Source organism: Opisthocomus hoazin, chromosome 9, assembly GCF_030867145.1.
Source record: "Opisthocomus hoazin isolate bOpiHoa1 chromosome 9, bOpiHoa1.hap1, whole genome shotgun sequence".
Lineage (NCBI taxonomy): Eukaryota > Metazoa > Chordata > Aves > Opisthocomiformes > Opisthocomidae > Opisthocomus > Opisthocomus hoazin.
In genome coordinates this window covers 26426763-26451361 of record NC_134422.1, presented here as the reverse complement: position 1 = coordinate 26451361, position 24599 = coordinate 26426763, and the positions used below count along the sequence as shown (strand labels likewise).

Here is a 24599-nt window from a genome sequence, read left to right as displayed (position 1 = left end):
AACACAATCCATTCGTCGGTATGATGCGATATAGTAAAGTCTTGAGAGATAGATGCTTTAAGAGTATCTGAAGCTAAATTCAAGCCATCTTTTGTGCCCTGTTCTCAGGTAACCATCAAACTGTCATCAGAATAATGAATTACAGGGAAACCTCTGGAGAACAGAGTATATTTGTTTATACCTTAAGGAATATCACAATGCCAACTCAAAAAGCAAATAATGTGAAAAAGAATGAAATTTGCAGTTTGCTAGAAAACAACTATTAGCAGCATGTATGTCAAGAGCAAAGATCATAACTAAAGGACAAAAGAATTTGTCACGTGGTAGGAACTGTGGTTGTATTTTGCAGCCCAGCTCAAGAAAAAAATCCCCAACTGTAAATATACCATTATTACAATTTGACTGTCTGAGCAAGCTGATGCAGCTGAATTTTATCTGGGGATACTTTAATATCTACTACTACAAAAAAGAATCGTGGATGTGGCTTGACCATCCCCTCAAGTCACTCACACTGGCTCTTACACAAGCAGCTGAAGAACAGTCATTACCATTCTCAACTGTTATCTGTAATATAGTTTCAGTGAATGTGTCCTGTGGTTATAGATGTAATTGTCCTGAAAAGACTGCAAACAACTGCTCCAACAAGATGGAGCACATTAGAATCACAGCAGGATGCCCAACAGCTAGCATGCCTGCCTCTTTTACACCTCCAGTAATAATGCAATTCCACAAGGAACTGAACTACTGTCTGAGCAGCACCAAACAGTCGTTGCATATTTAATGAAGTCACTCACCAAGTGCTGGAAAACAGAAGGTGCTTGGAGTGCATCATTAGTTCTGTCAAAGTGATAATTTACACATCTATCTTGTCAAATTTTCTATGGTTTATACTTTTGCAATAATAAATCTAACATACATTTGATTAGTGAACTGGAAAGAAGAAAAGCTGTACTACAGTTACCAGAAGTCCTTCACAAACAATTTCAATGAAAAGATTTTAACCCCTTGGTAACAGTAGGTTGAGCCCCTGCTTGCTCCTCATGTCAGTAAGATATACATGGATTTTTCAGCTACCCAAGTTTTCATATTAGAGTTAAAAAGCATTGAAGCAATCTCGCTCTTATAATTCTAAGCTGGTCCATCTGATTAAATGGAAGACAGACCGAGTGAAAGAAAGGCTCTGTGCAGATGAGAGCACTGCTTAGAAAAGTAACGTTGGTATTTGTTTCACCTCAGGTTAGTGCTTCCCTACATGTGTTCTGTTTGTCCTCCATAGGACAATCCAAGAATGAGAAGGGAAAAGGAGGAAAAAAATGCCATAATAGTAAAAGATGTTACCATGAATGCAAAAATAATTCCATACGGCAAAGTTGCTTAACTCCACTCTAAGCCCAGGCAAAGAACAGCTTTGGGCTCAAGGAAGCCTTAGCTTCCCCAACAAGAAAGCTCTCAGTTAAGCCTGATACTACCTTTCCATTTCTAGCCTAGAGAATGTAGATCTTTTCGTTTTAGGAACAGACAATGCCATTTGTATAGAACTGACACGAGACAGTGCACAGTAGCAGATTTTATCCAAGCATCTACCATTTATGAGCTCTCAGCCTGGTACGCTTTTCTCAATTAAAAACTGACATTGAATTCACCTGATTCTATGTGCTACATCATAACATTATTAATAAGATTCTCAAATCAGCATAACATTGTCCAAACAATTTGTAGTAGCTTAACAAGTCACTACTTGTCAACTCCTCTATACACACCATTACACACACAATCCTTGTTGCCCCAGCTGGAAACAAATACAGCCCTTCCTTCTTGCACCTTCTTCCTCTGAAAACACCTGATCTTGCACCTTAATTATCCAAGATGAAGTGCTACAGAATTAGTTTTCAGGTTTCACAAGTGGCAAGTGCCATGTTCCTGAGGTGTACTGAGCAGTCTAATGCCTTAAAACATTCACTGCTAGCAAGCCAGAAGCCTTCAATCCGAAGCTCAACCTATCACAGACACCCCAGCGTGACAGAGTCCACTTCACACAGAGTACTGCAGACCAGAAAGCCAAGAAGCTTGTTTAGTAGCAACTCTCAAAGACAGTCCAACACCAATTTTATTTTTTCAGTATTTTCAAGTTTTATTATCATTATAGTCCATGTATGAAAGAAAAACACGTGAGCTGGATAACTTTTTCCCAGTTCTGATACATGCTGGTCCAACCCTTAGCTGGTTTCATTAGAAAAGATGTTCATGCTTCCAGTGCCCTTTTAATCTGCTGGGAATAAAATACACTTTGTTGAAGTGCAACCATAGCCCACGCTGCTCCTGTAGAACCCACCCTTTGAAAAAAAGCAACGAAGCAAACATTCTCTGCCAATAGTGACAAGTTTCCCATGTGCATGGCTTTTCAAAGAGAAGCACCTTACACAGACAGCATGTACCTGCTGGCCACACAGATGATAAAATGGGAGTACAGCTCTCCTGGCTCATAAAGGCTACACTTGCTCATCTTTGAACATGCATCTCGATGACTGCAAAAATGTGGCTGTTAAAGGACGGAGCTAGCAAACAGCAAGCAGCAATTGGTTTTCTCACTTTTGGAATATGAAGTACTTGGGCACCCACGAGCAGTCTTGTCAGGAAAGTTTTAGTGTAGCTGATGGATCCCAGGAATAACTCTACACCCACGCAGAACAGATTTATAGCGTTGTGTGGTCCCAGTGGAAACAGGCTCCAGTGGCACTGTGCGTGGCCCTAGAATTCCTCTGCTCCCGCCCTTTCAACTTACAAGAGGCAGTTTTTGCAGAACAAGAGCTCTGCAAAAGAAGAAGCAGTAACAGGTTTTCAGAAGGATGGGGCTCTTCCAGCTGTTGCATGCTTTTCCTGAAGCTAGTTGTCCCTATGGAAAGCATCTCTTTGCTTTTAGAAATTGCTTAACGGGTTATTACTCTTCCAGAGAGAACACTGCACTACTGAGAAAAGTCGGTGCATTAATCTAATACTGTCGTAGTGCTGGAGTATATTGGACCAGTGTATCTGAAGTCTACTACATAATTAACACTTACCATCACCATAACATCTGGCACAGTTTCACATTGTATCTAAACAACTTATATACTTTCAAGTTCTGTGTTGATGAATCAGAAAGTCCTTTGCATTTATTTTGTGGAAAAGGCACTGAAGATGACTATTCTATTACGACTGTCAACAGATCAAGGAGGAAAAATACATCTGTGTTATATTATTTCACATAAGGTTACTCTGTGTCTGACAAATGTCAGTTTAAACTCATTCTAATCAGTAGAACAAGCTCTAGTTTTAAGATGAAAGTATAATCAGTCTCCAGTGCTTAACTTAAAGGTAAGAAGATAACTTTTACAGTGCGGAGGAAAAAGAATGTGTTCAGCTCCCCCAGTAAGGGAATTTTCTTATTCCAGATTTTGTAGTTTGTGCAAGTTAATTACTGCGGTGTATAGCTTAAGTCACAGCCTCTTAATGATGCCAAAGAATTGCAATGAATTGCAAATGTCAAACATGCAATTGCACACAAATTAGGTGTGGGGGTTTTGGGGGGTTTGCTGGGGTTCTGGGAGGTGTTGTTTGGGTTGGTGGTTGGGGGGGTAGGTACGTTGTTTTGGGGTTGGGGTTTTTTTTTCGGTTTTCCTACATAAACTGCCAGGAAATTGATACTATACCTAAACCTGTGGAGCCTGGCCTATGTTAACCTTTATTCTAGTCAATCTGTCTAACAAGTAGAAGAAAATTAGTTCTATTACATTAAGTGGCTAAATGGGGGTATTTTCCTCAAACCCACAAGCTGGTAATTGTTTCCTTAAGAAGCCAGTTTTAGTTAGAACATTCCCTGCAAGGGAAACAATCTATCATTAATTTTTATGCTGTTCCTCAGTTTCACATGGGTGCTTAGCTTGGTAATACAGAAGGCATCAAGCCCAAATCCAGCCAGCTCCCTTCTGATGCTGTACCCCGAAGGGGCTATAATTATATCTACTGAAACTTCTTCAACACATGTTATTTTATGTATACAAAAAAGCATGTATTTTATGAAACAGGAATTCAAGAATGCAAGGTGTGACACATGATACAGGTGGTTTCAGGACTTTCCCTAAAAGATTACAAGAATGATTTATCTAAAATTAAACTTGTATCTACAAGAAATTGTCACTCCTAATGCTGCTTTTTAAATGCTAAGTTTGTGGAAGCTAACTGTGGCTTCAGCAACCCTTACTTACATGACTCTCAAACCTCAAGATACTCACTGGCCAAAAAAGCAGAAGGATCAAAGATGTGAACTACCCCTTTCTAAGTGTAGGACATGGTCAAGGCACAGTGAAAACTATAATCAAGACTAAAATCTCATGTAGGAAATGAAGATAAGGAATGCTTAGGATATCCAATTCCTGAATACCTTTTAAAAACTTTTACGAAGTCACAAATCATGTCATAGCATTAGTTAAAAAGAGACAAAGGAGGCATAAGAAACCACTTCAAAGTCACACATTAAAAAGTACTTTAAAACCACTAAGAAGCTTTTCAGCAACTTGTTCACAACAAATTTAGAGAGAAACAGACCTACCACATTTAGAGAAGACTGCCAGGATCATAAGAAAAAACTAAAAGCCTCCCCTATAAGGATCAGTTGCTGATGCACTGGAGAATGGCTGAATTCCCCGTGTGCGAGAAGTGCTTATCTGATCAGCTATGTATTTTGGGTGCATTTTTATAGCAACACATGCCTCAGATTCTTCCTAAATGTAAATTCTGTCCGTTACATAAGCCAGAAACATTATCAAATGTTAAATACTAACACTAAAGTAGGAAAACCATCCCTGACAGTTACCAATTACCCCAAAATACAAGCAATTGTTACATTGAAAGGATAAATTCGTAACACAGGTGTATATGCCTGGCTTTGCTGCAGCTTCTTGTGTCCATGAGATGCTTGCTGTACAAGGCTGGTATTGATACACTTCCGGAATTTCTTTGTTGGAATGTTGTTATTCTTACATATTGGAAGGTGTGATCTTTAATGTAATCCATTAACAAAGAAAAAAAGTGATACTTCTTACAAGTTTTCAGTCTCAAAAGTCATCGGGGGGGGATGCTCTAACAGTATTACTACATTTAGTCTGGAGGGAGGGGAGAAGAGATATTGAAATTAAAATAGAATTCAAAGTAAAGTCTTTCTGAAGTTACTCTTCATAAAATAAAAAGTATCATTATTTCAATTCTCTCTGTCGATTGTAGCTATGTGTCTACCTGCAGTTAGTACTTCCCCAGATGTAACGTAATTTAGAGCTTTACACATCTCTAACTATCATATATGACCACTTCTTCACTCAAAGAAGATTGACTTAAGCAGGCTTTGTATTTCCTATAGCCTCAAGTCGCAGACTACATCTGTTTTCTTTGATACACAAAACCAGAGCTAAAATAGCTCCATTTATCACAGTGTGATTGTAGGCAGACAAACCAGCCTGTCTGTTTCCAGATAGTGAAAACAACTGTTATTAATCACAATTACAAGACAAATACTGAAAGAAATTCAACCAGTATTTTCTTTCACCCCACACAATAGACCAGTCTTAGCAGTGCTAAGAGTGACAAGGCCTGAAGGTCAGTAAATAAAACTGATACTACCAGGCTAATTCTCAGCAGCATATCTACTCCACGATGGAAAAAAAAAAGGGATCTTTAATGTCGTACACATGAACTGCCAGACAAAAGCACTCAAAGCAGAAAATATTTATCAGTGTGAGAGACAGTCGCATACAATAGGAGCATAAGAAGTCTAACAGAAACCAAGTTTTCCATATCTGTGGAGTCAGAAAAGTTCAAGTGTGCAAGGGTTTGAAAATGCTACATAAGATTTTTTTTCTTGTTCAATATATGCTGTAAGCAAGGTTTCATATGGTGAGGGCAAATACATCCAAACACGTGACAAGCTCCAGCTGCATGCAAGTTAATGGATGAAATGCTAGTCACAGTAAAATACAGCTGCCACAGCAGAGGAGAGCACAATAGTAGATCAAGGGAGTAATTCCACATCCCATGTGTGACAACTGACCGGTCCACTGTACCATCATATTAAAGATACAATCAGAGGACGAAAAGATCCATATTAAACAAAAAATACTAGAACTGTTTTCATTCATGTTAACATGACCTACACATCTTTCAGTATCCTGATATTGCCAAAACAGAGTCCAAAGCTAGATGCCTGAAAACAGCCCTAGCTAAAAGTTTCAAGTCCAGGAAGTCACCAACATGTTTCCAAGCACAGCTTCTGCCTTTCAGTTTTCCCCACACAGAGCTTTCTCATAATTACACAATTTTAATCTGGTTTTAAACCATTAAATTTCTTCCTCTTTGCTCTTATTTCTGTGGCCAGACAACACCAAAGAGAGTACAAAGAAGAAACGCATTCAGTTAACCAGTTTAAAGCAGCCAGCTACACAAATCAAACTGACTTCGTAACAAGTCTTCATGACATCCGAGTTTACAGCACTATACAGAACACACACAATCAAATTAGGCTATCTGAATACTTGGGAAAGGCATATGTAAAGCATCAGGTATATGAAGTATGACCTATGTGTGACACTGGCTCTTAATATTAAAGCTCAAAACAGCTGCAAAGGGACGAGTAACTCTGGACAAGTGACTCCCAAACTCCAAGAGAAGAAACCAATTAATCAGAAGTTAGCAGAGAGCAAGCCAGTAATATCAATACTTACATAACATCAATTATGAAACAAACGGTAGATTGCAATATAGACCAGTTTAAAGTCACTAGCTCTTTGATGCAGATACTTTCACTAAGTGCTCTGGAATTAGAGCTAACATCATTCACCTAGCCACAAGGGACACTAAACTGTCTCAAAACTGTGAAACTCATTTGGCGTCTTTGTAACTGAATATACCTCTACACAAGGTTCAGTAGAAGCTGCTTAAGACAAATTGATGAAGTACATTTTCAGGTTCTGAGACAGCTTGTAGACTTCCTGTCAAAGGTTTGAAGCTGGTGCTCATAAACACACCACATTGTGTGACTTGACATCAAGCAAACCAGGTTTGGCAAACAGGTGAGAAGTTTCTAGAAAAAATACCAGGAGATTCTCGCCCTCTCCCCGCCTCCCCACCCCAATAATTTCAGTTCATGCCTGTGAAATATTTTTCAAGGTTTTACTACAAACTATTTTATGTACTCATAAATATTCAACAGTATCAGAGATTAATATTAGACTGAAAATATTACCTCCGTGGTGATGTGACAGACTTCCTCCATTGGCAAGTATTTCTTCTCTAGCAGCCCTCTAAATTGGAAAGATAAGGTATTTACTCAACAGCAAAGGCGCAAGATGTTTGCTTTTAGTGAAATGCTCGCCATCACACTAATTTACACAGGTTTATGAAAAGTTTCAGAAGTAATTAGGGCACACAATACAGGTAAACATTTTCGTTCAAGTCTGCAGATAAATCTAAGTGGGGATTTTCCAAATACACATTATCAAAGCCAAGACATTTAAAATGGCATCTATTACAACAAATCCATTATTCCAGAATGGAACATTCTGGATCACTTCCCCCTTTCTGAAACTAAAATAGTCTAGTGGCTGGGATGCTCATCTGGAAGATAGTTAAGTGTCTATTGAAAAGGAAATTGCAACAAAGAAGTTTGAAAACAGGCTCCCCAGAGTGTTTCAAGATCCTTATTCAGACCAGAGTTTAGACACAGATCTCCAAGATTCTAGTTGAGGAACTGATGTACTTTACCACTGAGAAGACTTTCACGGGTGAAGCTTGTGGCCAAAAACAAAATTTAGATTTTACGTCAAGAAATATTTGAACACTTTGAAGCTCTAGAATCTGCTTTCCCATCCAGCTCTGATTATGAATAGTTAGACTGCTTAGAAGGTTGTAAGAAAGAAAGCTTTCCTAAGTACAAGCACTAAATGGTCTTTCAAAAAAGTGTCCTTTTTCAGGAATAATGTCTATAACCATGCCTATGCAGTTAGAGACTTTTTCAGTCTGCCACAGAGTACATATAACTTGGTTGGCAAACTCACTTTGTTAGGTTAAACTTAGTCACCTGCAATGGAACACTTTTGTCCAGGTGATCACACTGCTACCTAATTCCAGTAAATGGTAATATCAAAGTATTACTAAAGTTTCATTAAATAAGCTCTCAAGTATTAAGATTCTCCCATGCCCTAGGATTCAATAGCACAGAAGCCTCAGAACTTGTGAATAAAACTTTATACCCACTTGCCAAGTTCAACAGAAATTTCTAAAGAATAAGGATGAGAAGAATGCTATCCTAGTTATAAGTATAGACTATTTCTCCACAGTCCTATTAGCAATTTTGTGGTGCTGAAGCTTTAGCATATGAACCAAAAGATAGGATGAAAACTCGTTTGGCCATAGTCCTTCTATGTTTAATTATTACTCTTCAAGGTAACAAGGATACTAGTTTCCCCTAACTAGGTAAGTACAGTGTTTCACCAGCCAAAGTGTTAAAAGCAGAGTTACTCCGGAGTTTTTTGGTAAATGTTAAAGCAGATTACAACTGGTCTAACACAGCAGACTTAGACCAGCACTTATCTAGGCCTAAACAGAAATAACCACAGCAGTTAATTCTCCAAAACAGCATGAGAGACACCCTCACATTCATTATTCCCTACACACAACGCTATTAATAAAGTATGGTCTTCACAGTCTTTAAAATACATGGTGAAACTAATTAAGTGAAAGAAGTAGCTTTGTACATAATGGAACTAAGTAAGCCTTGTTTTCCATGGATTTGGGTTTTGTGGTTGTAGTTGCTGCCATCCAAGAACAAACTCCAGTTCAAGCTTTCCTGTACTTTAGTCATAAGCGTCCATTTAATGATGTCTAAAATAGTGACCTTGCAGTCTTTCCTCTACTTGGTGCACTATTAGAATGCACTTCTTTCCCTAGCTGCTAAAAATGAAAGCATTATGAACAGACTTCTAAGATCTTTCCTGCAAAATTCAGTTAGCTTGGCCAATGGGTTCACTATATATTATTATGGGACATCACCTTCACCCCCTCCCCCTTAACTGTTGTTCTGATATACATTACCTCAATTTGCTCATAGACATGAATAGGATCACTAATTCCTCTGTAGTTAAAGGCAAAGTAGAAGTAGACACATGCACCTGCATCGTAAGTCTGTGTCACCCTGTTGAAGAGAACTGCATTACAAACAAAGCTTTATGGTATTAAGCCAGCCACTGTGGGACATCACACAACTCCTAAGGCTACTTATTTATTTTAAAGGGTAGCATATTTTTTCAAAATAGTTTTGCATCCTTTTTGCTCATACTTCATGAGTGACTCAATGCTATGACTGATAGCTGAAGCTCTTAAGTAAGTTGTTGTACTTGACTCGTGCATATAAGCAAGAGCAAGCATTAAGCCTAATCAAGTGCTACTAATTTCTTGAATATTACTCGCTCTTACATATAATCCACCTGCAGGCTAAAGAGGAAGGTCAAGATTCCTAGTGTTTGTAATACCATTAATAGATGCACTTTACCTACTATCTAGCAAGTTTAATGATCTCTTCCTCAGTTCTCTTACTAATCAAAAATTCAAGAAAAATTATTTAAGTTGTTGCATGGCTTACCTGCAGGTGGAAAGAGGAGCAAATTGAACACCTTTTTCTTTGCATTCTCTTACTATCCTTTCCTTTACATTCCTACAAAGGTCCAAAACCCTGTAAAAGAAAACACATTAAAATATAAAATCTTAGTATATGATTTTATACAATTTCCTAAAAAACTACAACTTCAGCTTCCGTAATCTTTTTTAAAAAGTATTATCTAATAAAACAGAAGATTGCCTTCTACAACCAGTTTTAAGTAGCATAGATTTTGTTCTAAAATAGTCCTCATCATCAAGACTTCATTAGTATTGCTTTTTCTGTACTTCTGAATAGCAAGTTTACTCTGAAGCAGAGTACATAATGAAAGCTCTTTTCCATATGGTCTAGGAGTCAAAAGTGTTCAACAGAAAATGGAGGTTACCCACTTCTGTAGGTCTTCACTTATTTTCTCAGTAAAACAGCCTCAAATTTTTGGCAAAGTAGTTGACAAATACAGCTCACAGTAGAAAGCTTGAGAACTCTAAGGCCTTGTATACTCTGCTAATACCATACCTTTGGTATGTTGCACTGCTGAAACTGGAGATACTCCAGCTGTGCACTAGGTTTGCCAGCTTGAAATGTTACAGTTCTAATACGGCAGCGAGCTATTAAACCTCGACATAAGCCACACTTGTTTTGCTTTTATTATTTTTATTTTTTTTTCTTCCAGGGTAGACCCAGGTGCATCCGAAGTGCTAGAACAATTGAAAGAAATCACTGTTTCTCAAATGACCATTTCTTCAGTTATATGTTCTCCTATGAAGGTCTGCAGTGCTATATTATACAATTAGGATTTTAAAGACATTTTACACAGATTTAGAACTACTTTGCAGATTGACAGAAGTAATACACAAAAGAAATGCATCCATTTAGTGAATAAGGAAGTAAAGCTAAATATTTTATTCAACTACCTTCAAACAGTTAGGAACAAGGTAACTGACTGATTTATGAAAAATTACATAGTTCTTGTGAGTCAAAGTAGAAAAAAGCTTTGAAAGCATTTGCTTTGGTGACAACAATTTGAAATATTTTCTTAAATTTGTAGACAAAAAGTCAATCTCCTGAAATGAGGGACAGGCAAAACAAATTGGTGACTAAGTAGTTAGCACACTTCAATATCTATAAGGCTAAAGTAAAGTAAAGAACAATTTTGCTTTAAAATTGTCCTCAAATTTCTGCCACCCATTTACGACACTATGCCAATCTTCAAAGCAGAGGCTGGTACTTACCACTGGCACTAAATTCAATAGCAAGAATACAGGCTTGCCAACTTAAGCTATCACACTTTGCATACTTGCCATTAAATACTGTAAAGCTTTGATTCAGATCACTTTAGATCCTGCTTAACAGATTTCTGGCTTACCAAATGGACAGAAATATCCAAAATTATTTCATATGTTGCACTCTGCTGTAGTCAAGTGTTTCTCAACCACAGCTAACAGATAAAACAAGCCTAGGAAAAAGATTTATCTCAGGTAAAATTTACGTTTTCAGTTCTTTGCTCTCCCAGTAATGCAGAGAAATTAAAAAATTTATTTAAATACATATAATTTTTTTTTATCTTCACTACAAGCTTTTCTGTTTGAAATGCATTGCTAACCCCACACATGTGGCTGCTCATCACACAATACAGTTATTGTCACCATTGCCCATCTTCCTAAACTTGGCAATTTCAAGTCCTGAATTTGTTACAGTAAGCTAACCTAAGTAGAAATATTACTGAATGCTTGCCTACGTTGCATTTACAAAAACCTGATATGTAGTTTACTAGCAACTTTCGCAAGAACACACAGGTGGAAGACTTGCAGAACGCCAGGGAGTCTCCAACACACATAAGGCCTAAATTAAATTAAGTTTCTCTATGAGCAAGCACAAGTTAGGAATAATTTGAATGAAATCAAGTACAAGTTTTAGGGAATTCTAAAGAATAATCACAGTTTACCTATCCCAAGGAACAGATGTCTCAAATGATTCGCCTATTACATAGTAATCCAGGCCCAGGTCCTAATAAAGAAAGAAAGGAAATTATCAGCAATGTTTAGCATCAACATTTGGGATTCCAGTGTATGCTACACAGCTAACAGTTGAGCAACTTCAGTTAGTTTGTATGAGAAAACAGAAAGTCTACTTAGAAAAAACATTCATCTGTCCCAGTGACATTAGTTTATAACCATGGAAATAGGGTAGCTCTTTGAAGGCACAGATGAGAAACATTTTGACGTCATGGCTATAGTGACACAACTTGTCAGACTCAGTATGCCTACACTAATCAAATATTTGTATCACTATAGCATCAAGCCAAGAGCTCCAATACAATACCTAGTAGAAATATTAATTTGGAATGCAACTCCTATATATGTAGAATAAAGACAAACTTTAAGATCTTGTGCCCAGCAAGATCATGGAGCAGATCTTCCGGAAAACTATAATAAGACACATAGAAAACAAAGAGGTGATTGGTGACAGCCAGCATGGCTTCACTAAGGACAAATCATGCCTCACAAACTTGGTGGCCTTTTATAATGGGGTTACTGCATTATTGGATAAGGGAAGAGCAACTGATGTCATCCACCTGGACTTGAGCAAAGCATTTGACACTATCCTGCACAACATCCTCATCTCTAAATTGGAGAGACATGGATTTGATGGATGGATCACTCGGTGGATAACGAATTGGCTGGATGGTCACACTCAGCGAGTTGCGGTCAACGGCTCTATGTCCAAGCAGAGACCAGTGATGAGTGGCGTTCCTCAGCGGTCAGTATTAGGACCGGCGCTGTGTAACATCTTGGTTGGCAACATGGACAGGGGGATTGAGTGCACCCTCAGCAAGTTTGCCAATGACACCAAGCTGTGCTGTCAACTTGCTGATGGGAAGGGATGGCACCCAGAGAGACCTGGACAGGCTTGAGAGGTGGGCCCGTGCAAACTTCATGAAGTTCAAAAAGGCCAAGTGCAAGGTCCTGCACATGGGTCAGGACAATCCCGAGCACAAACACAGGCTGGGCAGAGAAGGGATTGAGAGCAGCCCTGAGAAGGAGTTGAGGGTGTTGATTGACAAGAAGCTCAACGCGACCCAGCAATGTGTGCTCGCAGCCCAGAAGGCCAACCATATCCTGGGCTGCATCAAAAGCAGCGTGACCAGCAGGGCGAGAGAGGTGATCCTGCCCCTCTGCTCCCCTCTGGTGAGACCCCACCTGGAGTCCTGCGTCCAGCTCTTGGGCTGTCAACTTAGGAAGAATATGGACCTGTTGGAGCAGGTCCAGAGGAGGGCCACAAAAATGATCAGAGGGCTGGAACACCTCTCCTATGATAAAAGACTGAGAAAGTTGGAGCTGTTCAGCCTGGAGAAGAGAAGGCTCCAGGGAGACCTTATCGCAGCCTTCCAGTACCTGAAGGGGCCTACAAGAAAGCTGGAGCAGGACTTCCTACAAGGGCACAGAGTGACAGGACAAAGGGTAATGGCTTCAAACTGAAAGAGGGTAGATTTAGCTGAGATAAGTAAGAAATTATTTATTATGAGCATGGTGAAACACTGGCACAGGTTGTCCAGAGGAGCTGTGGCTGCACCCTTGCTGGAAACATTCAAGGCCAGGTTGGATGGGGCTTTGAGCAACCTGGTCTAGTGGAAGGTGTCCCTGTGCATTGGTGGGGCGGTTGGAACTAAATGATCTATAAGGTCCTTTCCAATCCAAACCGTTCTAAAGTAAACATTTTGCCCATTTTACATATAGCCTGTTGACCTACCCGAAGGTAGGCGATGACAAATGTCAGCATATATCCTCTCTGTCCATTATCTTCTCCTGCTGCCAAGCCACTGAAATTAAGAAGAATTTAATTAACTTTCCAGCAAAGTGGTCACCGGTTTTCAAAAGAATTTTAAAAAATACTTTGATTATCAAACATATGTTTAGCTGCCTCTAAGCTGTGTTACAGTAGTTGCAAACAGTAGGGTCTTTTCTTCACTGGAAATGAAAAGTACTTCAGATCAGACCTTTAACTCTGCATTTCTCTTTTCATTCCATAATCTGAAAAGATGAACATTAACAAAACATCTGATGTGATCTTAAAATAACAGTCCTCAAATATCACAAAAGAGCAGGGGAAACAGAACTAGACATAGTATATCCTCGATGTTAATTTACAGGAATATGTGTACTGACATTTCTAAGTGCGTTGGATGCTCACAGGTCATGACAGCAAGACTATTGACTTAAGATCCCCAAAGAGTAAGTGATGTTAATGGATTTAAAAAAAAAGACACAACACAAAAATAAATAAAAAAAAACAAGCCTTGCTTTCACTAACCTATCAAGTTCGGAGCATTATGAAAGTATTTGTTTTTAACTATTGGTTTCTGAGAACAAGAAAGTGTTATGTATCTGTAATGAGTCTTCCTAGAAGCTCCTATAAATCTGATAAAGCTGAGGGGAGGAGGGAACAACATCCCAAAGAAGGATAGAATTAAAGCATTTTAGACCGTTAAACAGTTTAGCATTTTAGACCAGGCTAAACTATTAAACACATAACTAGTTGCCTTAACTGCGCAGCACAGACAGCACCAGCTTCTAACAAACAAGTTTCCACCCCTTATCAACACACCATCTTGAAATACCAAAATACAAAAGGATTCAGTTCAAGCCTTTTCTTGCATACAACATTAAAATAACTAAAATGCTCTTTAAGATCAAGAGCAGTATTATTATTATTACTGAATGTTAGCAAGCTGCTCATGTGAAATCCCACTTTTGTAAGTTATTTTAAGCAGTATAATGAAAGCACAATGAAAAGAAATTTCAGAAATGATAGCCTTGAAATGGATAAAACAGTATTTATGTGTATTTGAGACTAATGCTAGCAATAACTGTCTTAAAGAAAAAAGTATATTCTTGACAAATCACACTTCTAATGATGGTTTTCATCAACCATGCTTAATCAAAGCAGAAGGACAGAAACTACCTAATCATTACTCAGCCTGCCACTCCGATGAAAGTTTTCTGTTCCTTTGTAAGAATAGAAAACAGTCTGCGAGACAGAAATTCACTGCAATCCTTTAACTAAACACAAACTCCTGCTTCAAACACGCTGCTTCTACGCATACATTCACATCAATTCTGCAAAGATTTAGTATTACCCTTCTGACTTTGTCTTCCCCTTGTGTAGTTAAAATATAGAGTCCAATATTACAAAACAAGCAGCTTCCATGCCTATAAGCAATTACAAGGGTTAGTTTCCATTTTAATAACATCAATTCTATATTTAGTCAAACACTTGTACTTCTTTTTCTGCAATACACAGACAGCTGAATTTTTTCAGCAGTCACCTATTAAGAGTTAGCACAAGCCATATTTATCAAAGGGAACATTCAGCAGCTAATTGATTATTGCCACTTCAGACTAGTAAATTGAGGACATACACATACCATAATCACTACAAAAATACTGTAATCCTATTGTTTCCTGGACAGTTAACACACAGTTTCATACGAAAAAGTTCTTTGAAAAGCATACCCAAACTTGGTGGCAATATCATAAACTTGCTTTTCATGCTGAAGAACCTTCTCTCTGTCACCCTCAAAAAGCAAGGTAGCTACACACAGTACGTTGGGATCAAATCCTTTAAACTGCAAAGACAGAAAATTTTCTATTATGTCATAGTCTATGTGGTAGAATACAAGCAACAAGTTTTTACTTCTCAAATATACAGCATGCATGCTTGTTAATAAGTGTTGTTGCAACTAAGAAAAGATTAGGAAAAAACATTTTTCAAAAGTGGTTGCGGGGAGACCTTGTAGCAGCCTTCCAGTACCTGAAGGAGGCCCATAAGAAAGATGGGGAAAATATTTGCAGCAGGGCTTCTTGCAATAGGACAAGGAGTAATGGCTTTAAACTAAGGGAGGGTAGATTTAAACTAGATATAAGGAAGAAATTTTTTATGATAAAGGTGGTGAAACACTGCAACAGATTGTCCAGAGAGGTAGTGGAGGCCCCATCCCTGGAAAGATTCAAGGACAGGTTGGACAGGGCTCTGAGCAACCTGGTCTAATTGAAGCTGTCCCTGCTCACTGCAGGGGTGTTGGGCTAGATGACCTCTAAAGGTCCCTTCCAACCCAAAGCATTCTATGATTCTATGAAAAATTTACTCCCAAAACAATCTGTTTTTTCCTTGACAGGACAAATATTCACAAGGCCACTGAAACAGAGACTACATCTGTCACCTTTTTTCTCTCCTGTTAAGAAGCAGGACAGACATAACAGCTGTCTACCTATGCTGAAGAAAGGACAGGTCTTAAGTGCTTTGAGCTATAGGGAGACATTCACATTCTATCAACTATTCCTGTATTAAAGCAGATAACTATGATAACCATAAACATCACTGCTCTCAATCAGCAGCGTGCCACAGAAAATCTCTATGCTGTGAAAAGCACTAGGGGAGGAAAATAACTTCTAAACTTGTGGCAGGGAGCATATCCCAGTGGAAACGGGGAGAAAGCTATTACAGGTTTAATAGTAACGCAGTCAGGCTGTCTGTATGGCTTTGTTTCAGAAGTAACAGTCAAGAGTCATATATTCACAAGTCCAAGAAGTGTCTTATTTCCTTCATACCTTTATTTTATTATTAATTAGCTCCAGTGAACTACCCCTGCTAAGAATTTTCAGAAGGAATAGAGATGAATATAAAGTTGCGATAAAGTTTAATGACTTTTTCCACAGCTAAAAAGGGTAAAAATTTATTATTTAGAACAACTTACCCTTAATATGCATACTGACCAGCAATTATATTTGTAAAGCCTTTCCCTTTCCAGCAGCATTCATCTCTTCCAATCTCTACTCTGCTTGTGGTAACTTGTTATTTTAGCACCAAGCAAGACTATATGAAGTTACATGAATAGTCAAGAGATTCAAAAATTCATCCTTTATGAACAACAGCTATGCTGAGAAAAACCCAAGTTGGTTGCTACTCCTTTTATTATTCCCTTAACTGAACAGAGTAACTGTACTGGAAGTTAACCGAATGTACCAGGAGGGTCCAAGAAAACCAGCAAGAAAGCAAAGTATCTTGGGGGGACTCAGTCCTCCAGCCAATGAGCTCAAATCTGTGTGGTGAGCCTCAGACACACACATCCAAAATAGTATTTCTGAAAAGGATATTGCATCTTACCATCCCAACAAAACACCACCATGAAAACCACTGTGAAAGAGCATATACCTCCCCTCCCCAGACCAAGGATCTGTCTTATCCATCAGTCCTACAAAACCAGCATGGCTAACAAACAGAAAGAAATATTGTTACTACAGTGATAAACTCCAAGGACAGGAATAAAGGTCTATTAAGATGCTGTTTACTGTCCCTTCTCATCCTAGAATCACTTGTATTTCATCTAGTACAAATCCTTTCGTCTATTCTGCCATCTTTTGGCTCTAATGCTCAGGTAACACCTTACAGTTCTCTTTAAGAGGCACTGGAGGAACTAGTTACAGTGCAAACTAGTAGACAAATAACACCTAGAGCATTCACCCATCAGTGAACAGTCCCAAACCACATGGAAGAGTAAACAAGAAAGACTTTGTCCGTATTCTCTTCAGTGGTATCAATTAAATGACTACTCCATTCAATACAAGAATGAAGTCTTAGTCTGATGTGTTCTGTATTCTGATGTTTTGGTTTTTTGGGTTTGTTGGTTTAGGGTTTGTTGTTTGTTGGGGGGGGAGGGCAGCGCACAAGGTTGAGGGGAGATGTTATTTGGGTTTTTGGTGTGGTGTTTGTTTTTGGTTTTTGGTTTGTGTTTTTTTTTTTTTTTTAAATACAAAAAAAAACCCAGGAGCAATTCACAGATGAAGTAAGCATAAAATGGATTTGAGTATCTTGGTCCCAGTAACACCTGCAACATCAGTCTCAGGTCATTAAACTTGCTCCTTTCTCGACTCTAACCTCCCCTACCAGCTGGGAGTCTCGCTGACGTAGCAGTTGCTCATATACACCAGGGGTCTGAGCCCTGAACTAAGAGCTCCAGATTGGTCACCAACCTGGAATATCTCTGCAGCAGTATTACATAGCATTTCGCTCATTTCTCATGTTCTTTTTCTCCTGCAGAACTGGAAGAATTGGAATTGACATACAACACCCCTTGGTGATACGACATCCCAAGAAGCAGTGATGCTTGTGGATGACTACAGAAGCAGTAGATATTGCCGACTACGATTGTTTCAAACTGACAGCAATCTTGTTGCCAAAATCTTTACTTTTTTAGATATTCCTGCACTACAGCAGATCAGGGAAGGAAGACAAAATAATTTTGGGGCTATCTATCTAAACCTAATAGGTATTCCCTAGCAAAAGAAGTCTCCAGACACATGGCACTCTCTACTCTAGTAGCACAAGAAAAACCAGCAGAATCAACACTAGCCACCACTTCTCAAAGTCCACTCCTTGAAGACGTTCAGTACTATCAGATCAGAACAGAATGTTTACCTCCTCCTGTCTAACAGTTATCTAAATCCAGGATGATGTGATTTTCTGCATTTGAATACCCATATTTACAGGAACTCTATAGTTAGCTAAGTAGGAGGAAAAATCAGTAACAAATAATTTAATACAAAAGCCTAGGTGAAATCATTTTAGCACCAGATAATTCTGGATTAAAAAGGGTATCCATTGGGATGAATTCCAGAAAGACAAAACACCTATTTATATGGGCAGTTTAAGACAAATATCTCAAGATCCTCCTAAAATTCTAGTTCACTGCAATAGCAAGGTAGATCATGCCTTGACAAAATCTGGCAAGAGGAAGATAGTAAAGAGTTAGCCTCACTCCACCAGTATTAACTGATGATCAATGGTCTGCAAGCTAGATAAACTAGTTCCAGTCTTGCTCTGTCACCAACTCACTGTTAGAAAAGGCACATTAATCTCACCTACAGATATGACCAGCGAGAACAGCTTTCACAGAATAACTCCTCAAATAGGTACTCTCACTTTGGATTAAACCACCTTCAGAATCTTGAGTTAACTGATACTACAGTGTAGGATCTGTTATACTCACACACAGCTGCATTAGAGACAGCATACAAAAAAAAAAAATCTTGAATTTTATGAATAGCAGGCAAAGTTCCAAACAGTATTAAACCCCAAAAGTTACCTTTGTGATGTAGAATTTTTTCAGTCCATCCAAAAATGACGTAAAAATGGAAGCAACTTGTGGTTTAAGAGCATGACCTTTGGCAAAAAGCAGAAAAAGGTGTGTTAAGGCCAACAGTGCTCTTAAAATTCCTACTTCTACAGGCAAATAAAAGTAGCTTGGTAGTCAAAGTTGCAAGAATCACTTGGGAGTACTTTGTTTATCATAATTAAAGAGAATTCCCTCTATTCTTTTAGAAGACGATTTAGGAAAAAGTTTTTATTAATTTTTTTATAAAAGGCATACATACAACTGTGCACAAATATTCGACACTTTAGTTAAGGCTGCCCTAGTTTGACCTCCACTACTATATGGCACATGTTTAAGAGCACTTCATTAGTTTTTACACTACAAAACTAAGCAAAGTCAGTGAGCTTTTTTAAAGTTATGCCAAAACCACTGAAACCAATAACCAAAAATGGCACAAGTTAGGAGTTTAGCAATTTTTTCCTTAATGGTTATGTCACTTGTGTACTCCTCCTACATAAAGCTAGTAATTGCTTTCTTAATCACATATGGGGAACTAAAATTACCAGGATATATAAATGGTGTCTTGGAGTCTGTTAAATTAACATCTCTGCCTCAGGACTGGGTTTAATTGAGATGAAAGTCTTTTACTGTTTGTTCCATTGTTTTCAGTCACAAGAAAGTTCTGAACTTCCATTACTGCTTCACTTTAACAGTCTTGCATCTGGCCTACATGCTGCGAGCCCAATTCATAAAAAAAGTTGTGCACCATTTACATGATACTTCCTTCTAAAATACTTCACAAAGTATTTCCTCCTGAATAAAGCACGAACTTCAGCAATTGATTAGTCTCCTTCCCTAGTCACTAAAGAGGGACTCTCCCTGCAGATATAAACAAACCCCAAGGAGTACACCTCCAAGCACACTTAAGTAAGCACACAAAAAAGCACCAGATAACAAAAGGACATGAATTTATTACATCACAATCCATAAGAACTATTGGATTTAAATCTACTTAAGAACCACTACAAGAAAAATCTATATCAACACACCTGAAACCATGTTTTGCAGATGACCATACAAGCTGCAACCTCAGATCAAAGCCAAAAAGTAGAATAATGATTTATTCATTGTTGGATTTATAGCTCATAATTGGTCAAACTTCTTCCCAATTAAAAAGAAAGAAAAATGCATCTGCCTTCTGTTGTATGTGTCACAGAAACAGTGTAACACAAAAGAGTGACCAAAGCAAGCATTCAGGCTTGCTGGGCTCTTGGGTCTTACAGATCCCGAATTCCTTAGTTTGAAAAACAAAGTTCAACTTTCTCAACATCATCATATTAATGACACTGAAATGAAAGATTCATCACTGAGGCGTCTGTCCAAAGGAAGTTTCAGAAATTCTGATTTGTTCAAGTGGTATTAAAAAAAGAGATTTTCAATGTCAATCACACTTCACATTTGCATCCTCTGGGCACAAGACCTTCAAGTTCTGTAATCTATTAGCTTTTGGATAGTGGAACTTTAGGTTCTCCTCAGGAGTGTCATAAGCCAGAACACATTTTTTGACAAATTTCCTACCGTTCAAAATGACAGCTTTCCCTAAGAAGTGCTCAAAAATGATTGCTCTGCATGTCCAGCATTGTCCTAGTTCAGTATCTGAAGTAGTTGAAATTTCACAAAATCTTTGTGTTCAGTAATCTTCTAGTAGCTTCACTGACTTTCTATACTTAAAGTCTACAGCCTAGTTCTATTTGCATACAGTTATGGCGCTTACTACGTCTGAGCATCTCTGGACAAGTACGTCATTGCATCTCTCCCACTCAAACAATCATTGCAACATCAGAATATTTTCAAAAACCCTACTACTTCTAAGGAATTTGTATACCTCTTGTGATGCTTTTATGAAATTTAAAGGAATCAACCAACTTACCTTCAAAGTAAAGTGCCTGCATTCTGATTTTTTTCATATCCAACTTCTGATTAGTATTCCTAGCAGAAAATTTTTCAAGTACTATATTGCAAAAATATCATTTCTGCTCCTTTACCGCAAAATAGAGGAAGTGCCTCCAGAATTTCAAACTCTCCAGCAGACTATATGCCAAGAATGGAAAGACAGCAAGAAAATCTTGTGTATTCATATGCAGAGCTGGGTTCTTTACTGGCTGTTGTAGTTGATACTGTTTTCCCAGAGACAAAGACAGCCTTCTGTTTCTCAAAGTACACATTATGGCACTATCTGGAGTTTGAACTTCAGGTTCATTGCCTCCTTTGCCTAGTTTTGAGGAAAAAATTACCACCTAAAATAGGCTCAAGCTACTAAAAGTCAAAACTCTTGGAAACAGATATTTGTCCAAGAAGATCTACATACTTACCAAACTGAAACTGTGCATTGTCAACAAGACGAATTGATGCAGGAGCACATCTCTTGGGGGCAAAGTTAGGGGAATAAGAGGGAGGAAGAGTAAAAAAAATAATTATGTACAGAGTTTTGCTAAAAATCATGTCAATCAAATTTTCATTTAAAAATAGCATACAAGAAAGCGCACTTTAATACCAGAGACCTATGGCCATCATTATCGAAAATGAGTGAGGTTTGATTCCACTTGAATAGCAACATCTATTAGCTATGTCTAGATATAATGAATTGAGAGTTTTCAGTTTAACCTCAAGCCAGCACAGGAATAGTCCAAATATTTTTGACCTTCAAGTATTGAATATTTTTCTAAATTGCCATATGCGCTAAAGATGCCATACTTGATTAGAATATCGAGCTTGTGTTTCTATGTAATTAAAGATACACATACATTGCAAATCCATTGAACAATCTAATTGTTGTTGGTTAACCCTGGCAGGCAGCTAAGCACTACACAGCTGCTCGCTCAGTCTCCCCCAGTGGGACTGGGGAGAAAATCAGAAGCACAAAAGTGGGAAAACTCATGGGTTGAGATGAAGACAGCTGGATAAGAAAAACGGGGGAAAAAAATACAAAAAGTGATCTAAAAGCAATCAATTACTACCAGCTGACCAACATCCAGCCAGTCCTCAAGCAATGGCAGTCCCTGAAAAACTGCCCCCTCCAGTTTTATTTCTGACCATGGTATTATACACTATGGAGTATCCCTCTGGTCAATTTGGGTCAGCTGTTACAACTGCATTCCAGCCCAGCCTCTTGCCCGCTCCCAGTCTACTTGCTGGTGGGAGGAGAGTGAGAAACAGAGAAAGACTTGACACTGTGTACACACTGTTCAGCAATAGCTAAAATATTAGTGTGTTAACATTGTTTTGGTCACAAGTACAAAACATAGCACCACATGGACTGCTATGAAGAAAATTAACTCTATCCCAGCCAGACCCAGTACACTAATGCTCTACCATCAGACTGCAATAGAAATCTGTATCTGGGTCCGATCTAGATTCTGCACTGTACAGAAATGTGAAAACCTGCAACAGCTGCCTTCAATTAGGCACGCTTCTGGTTATACACATGCCTACATCGTTTAATCTGTGATGGCCATGTCCAGTCATACTAAAATGTATGGCCTGATGAGTAAGTCACAGCCTGACTTTTAGGCTAGTCTTCATCTAATCACACAGATACAGAAGTACTCCTTTATCACTTGATTTGACATGTTCACCCTCCATCGTATCATTAATAAATACTTGGTCACACAATAGGAAGAAAGAACATAAACAAGAACTAAAATGATCATGGTGCAGGTTGAAAGAAGGCTAGATGAGTGGTTTTAAATGAGACCAACCCACCTACAACCTGCAGGTTGGTTACTCTTACATTAAAGTACACCAACAGAGACAGGAAACAGCTTTTCAGATAGTGATCATTGTAATTACTACCAAGATTGATGCAAGGGGCAACAGAAGAGAGAAATAAGTAGTTCAGGCTCAAGTAAGCAGCCAAACAGCAGCAGCAGCAACAGAAGCTTAGAAACGGAGCAACACTAAGTGGCTAACAGTGCCTTTTCTTCCCCCTCTTCTAACTAAGCCCATAGCTAGGGAAAAGACACTAGTTCCTTAATTGACTTCAAATGTTGATCAGCCATATTATGAAGCATTCCCAAACAGTTTGCTTAGGTACCTTTAACAGGAAGAACAAGCACTAGCAGTAGAAGCACGACAGAGTAACTGGCAAGTGCTGCTGACTAGCATATACATGTCATTCACATACCAGTTTGAACATCTGGCTTGGAACATTAAGTCACTAATTTAGACCAACCACTGGAAAAAATGTAAAGCTGCATTTAGTTTGGCATTACAACATTTCTGAAATTGCTTCCCTAATTCAGGGTATATTCCACCATTCATAGAAATTATTTGATACATTTTGCACAGAGCAAAGAAAAGTTAGTCTAAGATTGTGAAGAAAGAGACTAGCCAGTGTAACATTTGCTTGGAAGAATAGCCATGAGGAAAAGCATTACACAATTTGGATACCCACGTCTGAGTTTTGCTACCTGAAACCATCTGACCACACTACTCAGAAGGCTCTATCTAAATACTACAGAATAAGCACAATTCCACCTCAAAACATCCAGCTCACCTGAACACGTCACTGTGCTTCGGGCAATGTTTTCTCAGCACAGGCCGTATCTTTCTACTACATGACTTTTGTTCCTTTGTCACTTCAGAGCCATTAATTCAACTACCTTTTACTCATATGCTGCAACTTAATTCCTTTAAATACTGTTCCCTTTCACATAGTCCTGCATTAATCCGAGGATAAACTCTCCCATGAAGGAGGTGCAAAGCCAAATTTTCTGTGCTGAGATATGTAAATAACTCCCATCGGAAAAAAAGCCATCAAAAGGCACATCCACAATTTGTCTCAGAATATTGAGCAAATTCAGATGTTCAATCCCAAATTGCATAATTTCCAAAATCCTCATGGACCATACAAACTTACAAGGTTCATATCTCAGATCCTTGGTTTTCAATTGCCAGAAATACTAGTGCATCAGTACACCCCTAGTGCTAGATTCTGTGTTCTTGAATGAAGTCAACATCCAGCTTTTCTTTACCTGCTTTGCCACTTCCCTTAAGCAGGCCACTCCTCGTTCAAAGTTGGGGAAGACCACAGAGCCATACTTCTGGTATTCAGGGACCGGGCGAATCTTTATTGTAACTTCAGTAACCACTCCAAGAGTTCCTTCAGAAAAAAAGAAAGACTGAGTGAAGTGTTGCACGATGTACTTCTTGCAAGTTACTCAACAACTGTTTACTAGGATGTTGTATGGTAATGTTAATCAGAAATCCCAAAAACTCTGTACTGCAGTAGCAGGTGATTTACTCTTGACTATTTATGTGGTGAATGCTTACAAGATATCCTCTAAATCACGATGTTTGTTACTAAACTTGTAGGCTAACTCCACAGATCTGTTTTAAATGCTGTTCAGAGTTAACTTCACAGTCGTAATTATGGTCTCTACATATTATCCTAACACAATGCCTGTATAATGTCACCCACAGACACACCAGAAAACACAGCATTAAAGATGCTCAGATCATCAAGCCATTATAGAAGATGAATTAAGATGCAGTTATGTGGAATTACTCTGTTTATACCTTCAGATCCCATAATGAAGTGATGGATATCAGGTCCTGTTGACATGCGAGGTACTTGACAGTTTTTTTCTACTATTCCTCTAGGAGTTACCATTTTTATATGAATCACCTGTTTAAACAATATGCAGTGACTATAAATACTAGCATTAAGCACATTTCAAAAATTATATTTATTTTCTAGAAAGAGTATAT

The 24599-nt window shown here is 38.4% G+C and overlaps 1 protein-coding gene across 1 annotated transcript in view; it reads right to left on the bottom strand.

Annotated features, from left to right (window-relative positions):
• AGPS (alkylglycerone phosphate synthase) overlaps positions 1-24599 on the bottom strand; it is a 60930-nt gene that overhangs the window by 4206 nt on the left and 32125 nt on the right. Inside the window, exons 10-19 of the mRNA XM_075430346.1 lie at positions 24408-24516; positions 23864-23991; positions 21203-21254; positions 18822-18898; positions 15193-15305; positions 13430-13499; positions 11625-11686; positions 9665-9754; positions 9118-9217; positions 7271-7328 (exon numbers count right to left, since the gene is read on the bottom strand). Coding sequence (XP_075286461.1) covers positions 7271-7328; positions 9118-9217; positions 9665-9754; positions 11625-11686; positions 13430-13499; positions 15193-15305; positions 18822-18898; positions 21203-21254; positions 23864-23991; positions 24408-24516 — 859 coding nt within the window. The remainder of the gene's footprint in view (positions 1-7270; positions 7329-9117; positions 9218-9664; positions 9755-11624; positions 11687-13429; positions 13500-15192; positions 15306-18821; positions 18899-21202; positions 21255-23863; positions 23992-24407; positions 24517-24599) is intronic.